The sequence below is a fragment of the Argopecten irradians genome, chromosome 8, assembly GCF_041381155.1.
Source record: "Argopecten irradians isolate NY chromosome 8, Ai_NY, whole genome shotgun sequence".
NCBI lineage: Eukaryota > Metazoa > Mollusca > Bivalvia > Pectinida > Pectinidae > Argopecten > Argopecten irradians.
In genome coordinates, this window is record NC_091141.1 from 4,485,538 (window position 1) to 4,498,428 (window position 12,891).

At 36.0% G+C, this 12,891-nt stretch overlaps 2 protein-coding genes across 2 annotated transcripts; one reads left to right on the forward strand and one right to left on the reverse strand.

Moving 5' to 3' along the window:
• On the forward strand, positions 1 to 5,568 carry LOC138329149 (tRNA (guanine-N(7)-)-methyltransferase-like). The gene is made up of 6 exons (XM_069275914.1): positions 1 to 376; positions 2,470 to 2,633; positions 3,374 to 3,558; positions 4,090 to 4,203; positions 5,069 to 5,170; positions 5,391 to 5,568. The coding sequence occupies exons 1-6, from the start codon at positions 285 to 287 to the stop codon at positions 5,535 to 5,537; spliced, it is 804 nt and encodes a 267-aa protein (XP_069132015.1). The 5' UTR covers positions 1 to 284; the 3' UTR covers positions 5,538 to 5,568.
• Positions 5,569 to 9,534: 3,966 nt separating this feature from the next.
• On the reverse strand, positions 9,535 to 10,332 carry LOC138328906 (nuclear pore complex protein DDB_G0274915-like). Its single transcript, XM_069275622.1, has one exon. It carries the CDS (start codon positions 10,330 to 10,332, stop codon positions 9,535 to 9,537), a length of 798 nt encoding a protein of 265 aa, XP_069131723.1.
• Between the last annotated feature and the right edge of the window lie 2,559 nt (positions 10,333 to 12,891).

Below are 12,891 nucleotides of genomic sequence, written 5' to 3' on the forward strand. Positions count from 1 at the left end.
ATTCACAATAATTTCATGAAATATGAATTATATGTATAGATAACAAATACCTCAAAGATTCTTTGTGCCAAAAATTGTTTTAATACGTGCTATTTTGGAGGAGAAAAACGAAAATAACCAAAGCTCGGGCTCGGGTTTTAAAGCTCGGGCTCGGGGCGGGCTACATGGTTTAGCCCCCACCGTTAAAAAAGCGTTAACGTTATAACTTCCGGATAAATAACTGGAGAAAAACACGTGTGAGAATCGCTAAATCTCTAAACGAGCATCTCGATATCAAGATAGTCATGGCCAAAACAATGGAGACAAAACTACCACAAAAGAAGTACTACAGACAGAGGGCTCATTCCAACCCAATGTCAGACCATATAGTTGATTAGTGAGTCTAAATTCATTGTCAGTAATAACAGAAACACATGTTTCTGGTAATAATTTGAGCAGCTGGTGTCATGATTTCTGTCAGTTATTCAGTACTGTATCTGATTCAAGTTTCTAATGTATAATGTAGTCAATGAAACAATCACTTCATCAGACGGAAATTGGGTTTGATTCGGTGAATTCGGCAGAAATGTGTATTTTTCATGTTCTATAAATATGTAGTTTGCTCCCATTAATCAGGTCGGGCACAACCCTGCACATGGGTAATAATTACCCATTTGAGTAACAGTTACCTGTTTGTAGTAATCAATAATTTACCCAAATGAGTTATTCTGTGAAAAGAAATCACACAATGTTGTTTTAAAAATCATTATCAAAAAAGGGCGTCATACTTTTTAGAATGTCCTACAACTGATCTTAGACTCTATGTTTCTGTGGGTGAAATATCAAATTCTGTTGTCTAACTTTGTTGTAAGATGACAATTTACGTGCTCACCATTGACTTCAGTGTATAGCCATCAGGGAAATTCAGTGCAAATGCCATGGTTGAATGAGTTTTACCTGTGTTCTATTTTTAGCACCATAGTAAGCAATGGAAGTGGTTTAGTTTGTGACTTTTACCAAAATTGAGACAATGAAGTTTGTCCCATTTTGATTAATAATGTACTAAGTTATGTTAGTAATGGTGCCATGTCAAATTTATTACGCCCTTTTTTGATAAAAAAAAGTTTAAAACAGCTTCATGCATTTTTCTTGCACAAAATTCCTCATTTGGGTAACTTATTGATTACTCAAACAGGTAACTGTTACTCAAATGGGTAACTGTTACCCATGTGCAGGGTTGTGCCCAACCTGTTAATATAACCAGTTGATTATCAGATTATCAAATCACAAAATAAATTACACTTAATATCTGATTAAAAGATACATATGCTATAGTTTGAAAATCTTGAGTAAGAAAAAATGAAAAAAAAAGAAATATTAAGAGTACTAGGTCATGCAGATTCTATGTATAAAGGATTTCGACATTGCCAATCATGGCAATCAATGATGGTTTGATTTAAATTTAGAAATCATGACATACGTGTACATGTGTATTGTAACAATATAATGTTAAATTAGGTGTCTTGCAATAACATGTTCTGGATTGGCCATGCAGGTTGATCCCTGTGACCAGGTTGCTCAATTGCTCCCAGGTTTGACAATGATCTGGATATTTTTTTCCAGTTCTTCTATACATTTGGCACCTGTGGCCAAACCCAGTTTCAAGCATTGGGAATATAATATAATGTGATAAAGCCACTATCCATCTTCGGCAAGTTCGTAAAATTTCAACTCGCTAAATCAGAAATTTGCTTGCCACTTTGAAAGTATAATTAAAAGCAACCAGTTTCTTATAAATTGCATTTATGATACTTATTTCTTGTAGGTAAGAACAATCGTTGGAACATTTAGTGTCATTCAGTTGTGTAACAAAAATCTATTTTCAGAATATTGCACTTTGTGCAAATGAAAACTAGTTAAGCTTATAACATATGTTTAAAGTATAACTTGCTTTTGTCTAAAGCTCACATAACAAACAGCAGGATTGATAGTGTTAAAAGTAGACTAAATGACATGAAACAGTGATAACAACTGATGCACCTGCGTGCCAAAAAATGCATGTACAATATTTTTCAACTCGCCAATTCAAAAATCAACTTGCATTTGGCCAGTTGGCGAGTGTAAATTTCGAACCCTGACGCTTAACAGGAGATACTTGAACCTGAGTACAGCCCGGTTGTGGTAATTACATTGTACATGAAAGTCGTAGTGCGGTAAGAGTTTGCGACAAAGACTAAAAAAGGGAAAGAAGAATATAACTATGTATAGGTACATGTGTATACAATTTATATATATTGCTCAATTTGATCAGTTGGTAGAGTATCCAGCTAATGTCCAGAGGTTCAAACCTCAGTCTGACTGCATTTCTCCACCCCTACCACAGAGTCATTACTCATTTGTATAGTATATTTCAGCTTAGGATATATAGTGATAGAAAATGTAGTAAATATTTTTCAGTAATGATAATCCATGTTATTCAATGTGTTATAGCCCTCTTAGTCCAGACACTATGGATTGGTCCGAGTATTTCCCAGAGTTTTGTAAGCCTCCTCCAAACTGCAAACACGACGATAAAGAAGATGAGATTAATGAAAAGGCGAGACGACCTAGAGTGGAGTTTGCAGACATTGGATGTGGCTACGGAGGTTTATTGGGTAAATATAAATTAAGTGGAAAGCTTTGGTAGGCAATATGCGCAATGAATTAATAATGTTGAAAGGTGTATCCTATAACTGAACTGTTACATGTAATTCATTATTTGTCGTCTGGTTCTGTTTATAAATTAAAGTTGCTCCACCGCTGACAAACAGTATTTTTTCTCTATCAAAAACAGAAGCAGACACATTAATGTTATTCTCCAGTTACAAAAGTTTACCAGTGCCACTATTAAAAAGTTTGAGCTTCTAATTAATCTAGGATAAAAAATATTCAAAATGATTTAATTGCATCCCGCAAAAATTCCATGGCACTATCTTGTATATGGAATAAAAACTGAGTGTGCATGCTTCAAAAGCAGAAGAAATTATATAACATTATTTTTGTGTTAATTAGACATTTTTATACTCATTTAAACACCAATAATTGAATTATTATTCAAATGATAAGTCTCGCTTATGCTGTCGGCGATAGAGCATCTTAAATATACTATTATAAAAGGTCAAAATCTCAAAATTGTCTGATTTCAATGACAATTAGTATCTAATGGTGTTTTGGGTCACTATAGGTCAACTTAATTAGTAGGGACAGGGCCCTCTTCTGACAGATGTCAGTTTTCTAGTTACAATTTGTTTTAATAATGACCAATGTTTATTTACATTGTAATTACAGAAAGTATGTATTGATGAAGAAACATGAAGTTTTCTTAAATGTTTTATTTGATTTCTTTTGTTTTCAGTCCAGTTATCTCCAGTATTTCCGGACTCACTGATGTTAGGAATGGAGATACGAGTTAAAGTGTCCGACTATGTAAAAGACAGAATCAAAGCTTTGAGGGAAAACAGTCCAGGGAAATACCAGAATATTGCTTGTATCAGGACCAATGCCATGAAGTTTTTACCCAACTTTTTCTACAAGGGTCAGGTAAGCAGACCAGCTTAAATTCATGCATTACATGTATATTGCAAAATTTTATTTAACATTAAAACCTGAAAATGTGACTGGTAAATAATTATTCCCTCCCGAAGCAAAATTTTGAATGATATTGATATTTTGATGTACAGCCGACCAACAATAATCCAGACACGGATAGCCCGGAAAACTCTGGACAAGGATTGATTAAACAGATGGAATTTGACACTCTTGAATGTTCACAATTCAGACAGTTTGGGCAGGAATAGAATCTGACAGTCCAGAAAATTCACAATCTGAATGGTTTGGGTTCGAAGTGTTAAGATTGTTGAGGGTCCACTGCATATTTAAATGTATTCCAATTCAAAATGCATTTCTTTTTCATGTGACTTAATTTTTGACTAATATTTGCACAATAGCATGAAAATTATCATTTTTGAATAATTTGTGGAACTGTAAAGTAGTTAATTACAAAGCAGTAAAAAAATAGAAAATTACACACTTTTTAAGTATATAAATTTGTGAGTCTTATTTAAATTTCAGCTCACTAAAATGTTTTTCCTGTTTCCCGACCCTCATTTCAAGAAAACTAAACATAAATGGAGGATTATAAGTGAGACACTTCTAGCTGAGTACGCTTACGTTCTAAAAATTGGGGTAAGTTATAAAGTCTGTAGAAGTACAATTGATATCAAGGATATAAATTTAATGTATTAAAATGTGATACTATTAAAGCTGTACAGTAGATGGTGAATAATGTAGTTCTATGACAATCACATACAATGTTAAGTAATTTTTAACAGAATTTTCTTTTTTCTGTAAAAACATATAGGGAAATGTAATTGTTCAATGAAGAATGTACAGTAGAAAAACGTAATTGAGAGATAACAATTCTACTTACTAGATATACATAATTGACAAATTATTGTACGTTAGTTTCATGTATTTTAAAAATGTACAATGTTATATACAGTATATGCCACAGCTGCCATCTTGAAAACACATTCTGAACTGCTTCTCAAGTTCTACCAGTATAATTTGGCTGAAACTGGCCTTGAATGATCCTGACTGATCCTGACCAAGAGTTATTAATTTTTTTGTTCATTCCAAATACAAGATGGCCACCTCAGACGCCATTTAAAAACATATGTTGAACTTCTTCTCTCATAAGTTCTGCTAAGTGTGATTTTGCTGAAACTTGCCTGAAAGGATCCTGACTGATCCGTACCAAGTGTTGTTTTTTTTGGGTTGATTCAAAATCAAAGAGGCGCCACAGCCGATCTTGAAAAGACATTTTGAACTTCTTCTCAAGTTCTATGAACGCACTTTGGCCGAAACTTGCCTGAAATTATCCTGACATGGTCTCTACAAAGTGTTTGTTACAGTTGAGATTGATCCAAAATCCAAGATGGCTACAATGACATCATATTTAATTAATTTCCTATACAATTGTTGCCAAAGTTGTCTGATGACCATTATTACCCCTTGGCCTTTTGTTTCTTTATTTTATGAATGTTTACAGGGCATTGTGTATACAGTGACTGACGTTAAGGACCTCCACGACTGGATGGTACAACACTTCAATGACTTTCCTTTGTTTGAGCGAATACAAGATGAAGAACTGGTGAGATTTTATATAAGTAATTTTTTAAGTTTAAGCTCATGTATTTTGTAACTTTTAAGAAATAACTCACTCGTGTGGCATAAATTCAATATTCAACAATGACTCATTGTGTAACCTCTATTTAATTTTATGTAGATATGAGAGATATTCGAGACCTCTCTTATTGTAACTTATTAATTATAATGGTGGTGATTTACTCCTTGTTATTATATACACACAGAAAACAGATGTCGTTGTGGAGAAGCTGTACGAAAGTACTGAAGAAGGTCAAAAGGTCACAAGGAACCATGGCGACAAATACTTGGCTGTGTTCAGACGGATTCCAGATCCTGTAGTCCCAGATACATCATCACTACCACCAAGCTGAATATCTTAAATAAATGTTAAATTTAAATGTCCGATTTGTTTTACTTTATTATTTCATTCATAGTTAACCTCTTGATATGTCCAAGTCTCCAATCTCCCTTGATATGTCCAAGTCTCCAATCTCCCTCTATAATACACTGATATGTCACCAGGTTTAGCTGTGGCAGATTTCTGTCAAGAGGTATGACAGAATGCACCTACTTATCCTTTGACCTAAAAGTACATCCTTAATGATTACATAACGTTATTTATAACTGAATATTTATATTTCCATTATGTGTCTACTATATCACCTTACCAACGAATTTGATGCTCATTTTTGTGTGAATGTCACTTTTGATGTGTATTTATGAATTGGTATTAAATGAAATCAGTAAATGATTCAGTAAAATACATATCTTTAATGTCCTTATTCCAAATTTTGACAATTAAGTAATTCCTAAAGATCCAACTATAATGAATGTATAATTATCCCCCGCCCCACGAAGTTGGCGGGGGATATACAAATGGGTTCCGTCCGTCCGTCCGTCCGTCCGTCCGTACGAATGGTTTCCGGAGCATAACTCTAAAACCAGTAGAGATATTTCCACGCAACTTCAGACACACATTGGTCTTATGGTCTAGAAGTGCCTTTTGCTATTTTTAGGTTTTCATTTTTTGCATTTTTTCCGTAACCATGGAAACATTGCTGAAAATATCATATTTTTGTACCAGGTTCGTTTCCGCAGCATAACTGGAAAACCGGTTGAGATATATGCACGGAACTCCATAGGCACATTAGTCTTATGGTCTAGTAGTGCCTTTTGCTATTTGAAGGTTTTCACTTTTTGTACTTTTTTCTGTAACCATCAGGGGTCGAATTTCAGGCTGTTTTACTTGCTTTTTGCAAGTAGATATACCAGAATAGCAAGTGAAAAAAATATGCACTTGCCTATTTAAGCAAGTGGTTTTTATCAGGGACAACTGTAAAAATGGCATTATGATTGACAAGTGAAAAATTGTTGTTATGGAAAATATGGGGGCCAAGTTCTTACAGTAATATTGTTGATATTTATTATGTACTTATACACCTCACATCATGCAAAAATAAAGGATTTTATATATAACAACTGTAATTTGAATACGGATATTAATTATAAGTAAAACATATATTTTAGCAAGTAAAAATTTATGGCACTTGCTATTTTTAGCAAGTGGCAAAAAATGTAAAATTTGAGCCCTGACCATGGAAACATTGCTGAAAATGGCAGATTTTTGTGTAAGAATCGTTTCCGGAGCACAACTCTAAAACCAGCAGAGATATTTCCATGAAACTTCATAAGACACATTGTTCTTATGGTCTAGTAGTGCCTTTTGCTATTTTTAGGTTTTCACTTTTTGTGCTTTTTTCTGTAACCATAGAAACATTGCTGAAAATATCATGGTAATGGTAAATGTTACTTTGCAAAACTCCACCCATCTTTGTGTATATAGTCTAATATTAATGTCAAGGCTGAATACCTGATTCAACAATTGCAGCCCCGCTCTACTTGAATTATACTCCATCTTTCTTTAGCTCAACTTCCTTTTTCCTGTTTTTTTTTCAGAACTCTTCTGTTTTTCGTTGGCTCTGGATATTAACACAATTTCCCACGAAATGTTTTAATTGGTCGGCTGTTCCATTATTTCATTTGTTCCAAGGCTGTTACAACCATGCATATAGCATCAAATAAATGAGGGATATCTCATTGCAATTAAAAGTATCATGATAACCAATTGTAAGATTTTGTTGTTCATGTTGTTTTTAATGTATATGAACATCGTTTTTTTGACAGATATTTCAACATAACGTGCTAATGTGTGTTAAATATAAAATATCTGTTAAAAAATGACATTCATACACACACGTTCAGAGAAAAACAAAATATAACAATTATTTCTTCAGTAAAATGGCGGTTGAACTGTCAACAGCATCATCATTTTGTTGTCTTGTTGAGGGGTTGTGTTTTTACATGTTGCATTAAAATAATTCTTCTTTGACCATGCAAGTTTTAGCTCACCTGGTCCGAAGGACCGAGGTGAGCTTATGGGATATACCATGGCGTCCGGCGTCTGTCGTCTGTCATCTGTCAACAATTGACTTCTTCCCCATAACCGCTGGTAGGATTTCAACAAAATTTTACTGGTATCATTCTTATGGGCTATTAACTGAAAATTGCATAAATGATGGGGCTGACCCCAAAAGAGGCCTGAGGGGCGGGGCCAAAAGGGGTCAATTTGGCTATTTACATATAAACGACTTCTTCTCTGAAACCAAGCATGGGATAGCACCCATAATGTAATGGTAGCATCCTTATAAGGTGGGGATTCAAAATTGTACAAATGATGGGGCTGACCCTCTGGGGGCCTAAGGGGCGGGGCCAAAAGGGGTCAATTTGGCTATTTACATATAAACGACTTCTTCTCTGAAACCAAGCATGGGATAGCACCCATAATGTAATGGTAGCATCCTTATAAGGTGGGGATTCAAAATTGTACAAATGATGGGGCTGACCCTCTGGGGGCCTAAGGGGCGGGGCCAAAAGGGGTCAATTTGCCTATTTCCATATAAATGACTTCTTCTCTGAAACCAAGCATGGGATAGTACCCATAATGCAATGGTAGCATCCTTATAAGGTGGGGAATCAAAACTGTACAAATGATGAGGCTTACCCCCTGGGGGCCTAAGGGGAGGGGTCAAAAGGGGTCAATTTGGCTATTTCCATATAAACGACTTCTCTGCAACTAAGCATGAAATAGCACCCATTATGCAATGGTAGCATCCTTATAGGGTGGGGATTCAAAACTGTACAAATGATGGGGCTTACCCCCTATGGGCCTGAGGGGCGGTGCCAAAAGGGGTCAATTTAGCTATTTCCATATAAACGACTTCTTCTCTGAAACCAAGCATGGGATAGCTCCAATAATGCAATGGTAGCATCTTGATAGGGTGGGGATTCAAAACTGTACAAATGATGGGTCTGACCCCCTATGGGCCTGAGGGGCGGGGTCAAAAGTAGTCAACTTGTCTATTTCCATATAAATGACCTCTTCTCTGCAACTAAGCATGGGATGGCACCCATAATGCAATGGTAGTATCCTTATAGGATGGGGATTCAAAACTGTACAAATGATTGGACTTACCCCCTATGGGCTGGAGGGGCGGGGCCAAAAGGTGTCAATTTAGCTATTTCCATATAAAGGACTTCTCTGCAACCAAGCATGGAAGAGCACTCATAATGCAATGGTAGCATCCTCATAGGGTTGGGATTTGAAATTGTACAATTGATAGGGCTGACCCCGGGGGCCTTAGACGGCCATAGAAGTGGGGCCAAAAAGGTCAATTAGGCTACTGTTTTCATTATGACATATAAATTACTTACTCTCTGAACCTATGTATTGGATAGCATATTTGTATGGTAACAATAGCATCGTTATATGGTTGTGATTCAAAATTAAACTTTGGGAGTCAATTTTGCTAATTTTTCTAAATGTCAGAGTCTTTGTGATAATTACTTAAAAAAACCAGGTGAGCGAAACCGGCCCTCTGGGCCTCTTGTTTATTTGTTTCCAACATAATAGTATCAAGTATTTTGACATATTTCAATTCTCCTGCATATGTTTGGCAGGTAAACACTCGGCAAGCCGTATGCTAACCAATAAGATTGTTCTGGAGTCAAACCATACACTGATGTAATCTGTTCTGATGTCAAACCATACACTGATGTGGGCTGTTCTGGTATCAAACTATAAACTGATGTGGACTGTTCTGATGTCAAACCCTACACTGATATGGACTGTTCTGGTGTCAAACCATACACTGATATGGACTGTTCTGTTGTCAAACCATACACTGATGTGAATTGTTCTGATGTCAAACCATACACTGATGTAATCTGTTTTGATGTCAAACCATACACTGATGTGGACTGTTCTGGTATCAAACTATAAACTGACGTGGACTGTTCTGATGTCAAACCCTACACTGATACGGACTGTTCTGGTGTCAAACCATACACTGATATGGACTGTTCTGTTGTCAAACCATACACTGATGTGAATTGTTCTGATGTCAAACCATACAGTGATGTGGACTGTTCTGATGTCAAACCATACACTGATGTAATCTGTTTTGATGTCAAACCATACACTGATGTGGACTGTTCTGATGTCAAACCATACACTGATGTAATCTGTTTTGATGTCAAACCATACACTGATGTGGACTGTTCTGGTGTCAAACCATACACTGATGTGGACAGTTCTGGTGTCAAACCATAAACTGATGTGGACTGTTCTGGTGTCAAACCATACATTGATGTGGACTGTTCTGGTATCAAACCACACCCTGATGTGGACTGTTCTGGTTTCAAACCATACACTGATGTGGACTGTTCTGGTGTCAAACCATACACTGATGTGGACTGTTCTGGTATCAAACTATAAACTGACGTGGACTGTTCTGATGTCAAACCATACACTGATGTGGACTGTTCTGGTGTCAAACCATACACTGATGTGGACTGTTCTGGTTTCAAACCATACATTGATGTGGACTGTTCTGGTATCAAACCACACCCTGATGTGGACTGTTCTGGTGTCAAACCATACACTGATGTGGACTGTTCTGGTGTCAAACCATACACTGATGTGGACTGTTCTGGTATCAAACTATAAACTGACGTGGACTGTTCTGATGTCAAACCATACACTGATGTGGACTGTTCTGGTGTCAAACCATACACTGATGTGGACAGTTCTGGTGTCAAACCATACATTGATGTGGACTGTTCTGGTATCAAACCACACCCTGATGTGGACTGTTCTGGTGTCAAACCATACACTGATGTGGACTGTTCTGGTGTCAAACCATACACTGATGTGGACTGTTCTGGTGTCAAACCATACACTGATGTGAACTGTTCTGGTATCAAACCACACCCTGTTGTGGAATGTTTTGGTGTCAAACCATAAACTGATGTGAACTGTTATAATGTTAAATGATACGCTTATTACTATAGTTGACGTTATATCCACCCGTGGATTACCTTATAGTAAAATTGAAGGTAGTTTAGGGGGGAAAACCTGGCCATTCACAGGTTTGGGGAGACTTCCTCTGAAGATTACAAAGAGCTACGCTCCAGTTCAAAGCAACACAGTCAACCATAGTCTACCATTATACAATTCCGTTGATATATATCAAAGGATCAAATTACCTTTGTCTTCTTTTACCTCCAGATTTACTATGAGATAGTTCAGGGGTAGATATAATGTCAGGAATGGTAACCCCTGGATTTTTGAGGATGTCATATGGTGTGCTATTCAAATCATCTTTCCTTATTGGCACGACCTCCTTCCGTCTCTCCGCCCGTTAACAATTATTGTTACCGCTTTTTCTAAGAAAGTTCGAAAGCGAGCTGTCGTCTCAAATTTCATGTACAAGTTCCCTCTGTGTAGCTAAGTATATTGAATTTTATATTGTTACCGTTATTGCCCAGGAAGTACTGAAGGAATATATATTAAAGGGTATATATAGATTTATTATATATCTAGAAATGCATATTTCATTTTCATATCAATCGAAAAACGACATGGATGACCAGTAGTTATCATTGCTGTTAAAATTAAAGTTTTGCAAAATTCGACCGGGCCGGTTCTAAATACAGAAAGATGGAATTTCCATTAAATAATTATTGTTATTTCACACATCTGCACAATAGCTGATATATTTTGCTTAGTAAGGTATCTGACACGTCTTAAATATGTATTTCACTCAATTTTACAATTTATTTAGGTTCTCATTTGCCGACTATAAAAAATATTTCTTCTCGGGACATTGTAGTCTATATATGGATTTCGCCGTTACTATTCAAACGTGTACATCTGTGAACTTTTTATAGCCGGCCAATGAGATTGCAACAGAAGCCTTGCTCATGCATATTACATGTATATCGGCCACAAAGCCAGTATGAATTTTTAATTAGATGATCTTCAAGGTGTTTGTCATAATGGGGCTTTTTCCGTCTTAATGACGGCACTTTGTATAGATGTGTAGGATGATTTCAAATGGAAAATTATCGCTCTTTCCAATGGTAGTAGCAGTTTTTATGACGATGTACTAAAAATGTGTTTTAATTGCCGCTAAAGGTAGGCGTGTTAGAAATTTTGAGTCTGTGAGTATCCACCCTTCTCGTATAAAGTACCATGTAGAGTATGTTTTTTATCGTTTTTTAATCTAGACCTATAAAACGTCTAAATGATTATATAATCTGTAACTAATTCTCAGATCCCTGTGTTCTGGCATCTACCCACACCAATAGTTTACTACAGATATAATGCCGCAAAATTGCAGCTTTTGTGAAGCCAAAAACCACTTTGTATTCAAAGGCTTCGTGGTAGAAAATAGACCTTCAAATTATTCTACATCCTACATCGAAAAACTACGGCATATTACGGAAATATTTCCATGGTATTGCTGCAGTATAAGAGAACATTATGGACACTCCAATTCAAACCTTGACCTACTGTAACCTTTTTGCTCATGTGCTATGATATTTGTACCATAACAAATCTTCGTTCTCACCATTTTTTTCGAAATTATAATGGTGATTTGATCTGTGAAACGCTGTCAATAGTTTATACACTATTTAGACATTGTACGTATATTTGTTTTTATTGCTACGTTGTCAATAGGTTATAGTTTAAGTGTTTCTGTTAAATATTTATGTCTACCATTTCGGTAGTTCATGAGCTTTCACAACATCTGACTATCGTTATTTAAGCATGGATTGTTGACGGTATCTTGAAGGTGGTACATGTGTTGGTATTGTGTCCCACTTCATCTTGTGTGTATTGATCTTACCAATTTATGTATGAATTACCTTCGACTTTCTTATGTATTTGCTCAGATAGGTTGTTTACAAATGCACACGTAGTCATACCAGGTATTTATGTACTGAGTGGCGTGAAGGTGGTGTTTTTAGTATATAAAAACAGTTATAGGCACTTTCTAAGTGTACTGTATCATTCGGTATCATTCATAGTATACCATGAACACAAGCAATATAACGACAAACAGGTAGTGTTTATGTAATAAGTGGAAACTTACCGCATTCAAATTGCACACTGCTACTTTCAAATCACGGAAATGAAAAGAAATATCGCGATAACTTAGCATGATGACCTTAGGTCCTTGTACGTTTGTAATGGTTAATTACCATTAAATGGTTGATTTTATTATATTTTAAGCCCACAATCATTAGATGGTGGACTATTCAAATCGTTTGTCATCCGTTTTCCGTGGTCTGTCCGTTAAGTTAAAGATTGTTATCGCTATT

Bases quoted from the DNA above. Each gene is read 5' to 3' on its own strand.
- LOC138329149 (XM_069275914.1), top strand. From the start codon at position 285: ATGGCCAAAACAATGGAGACAAAACTACCACAAAAGAAGTACTACAGA. The intron at 2,634-3,373 runs GTAAATATAAAT...TTTTGTTTTCAG, and splicing joins TGGCTACGGAGGTTTATTGG to TCCAGTTATCTCCAGTATTT. The intron at 5,171-5,390 runs GTGAGATTTTAT...ATATACACACAG, and splicing joins GAATACAAGATGAAGAACTG to AAAACAGATGTCGTTGTGGA.
- LOC138328906 (XM_069275622.1), bottom strand. From the start codon at position 10,332: ATGTATGGTTTGACACCAGAACTGTCCACATCAGTGTATGGTTTGACA.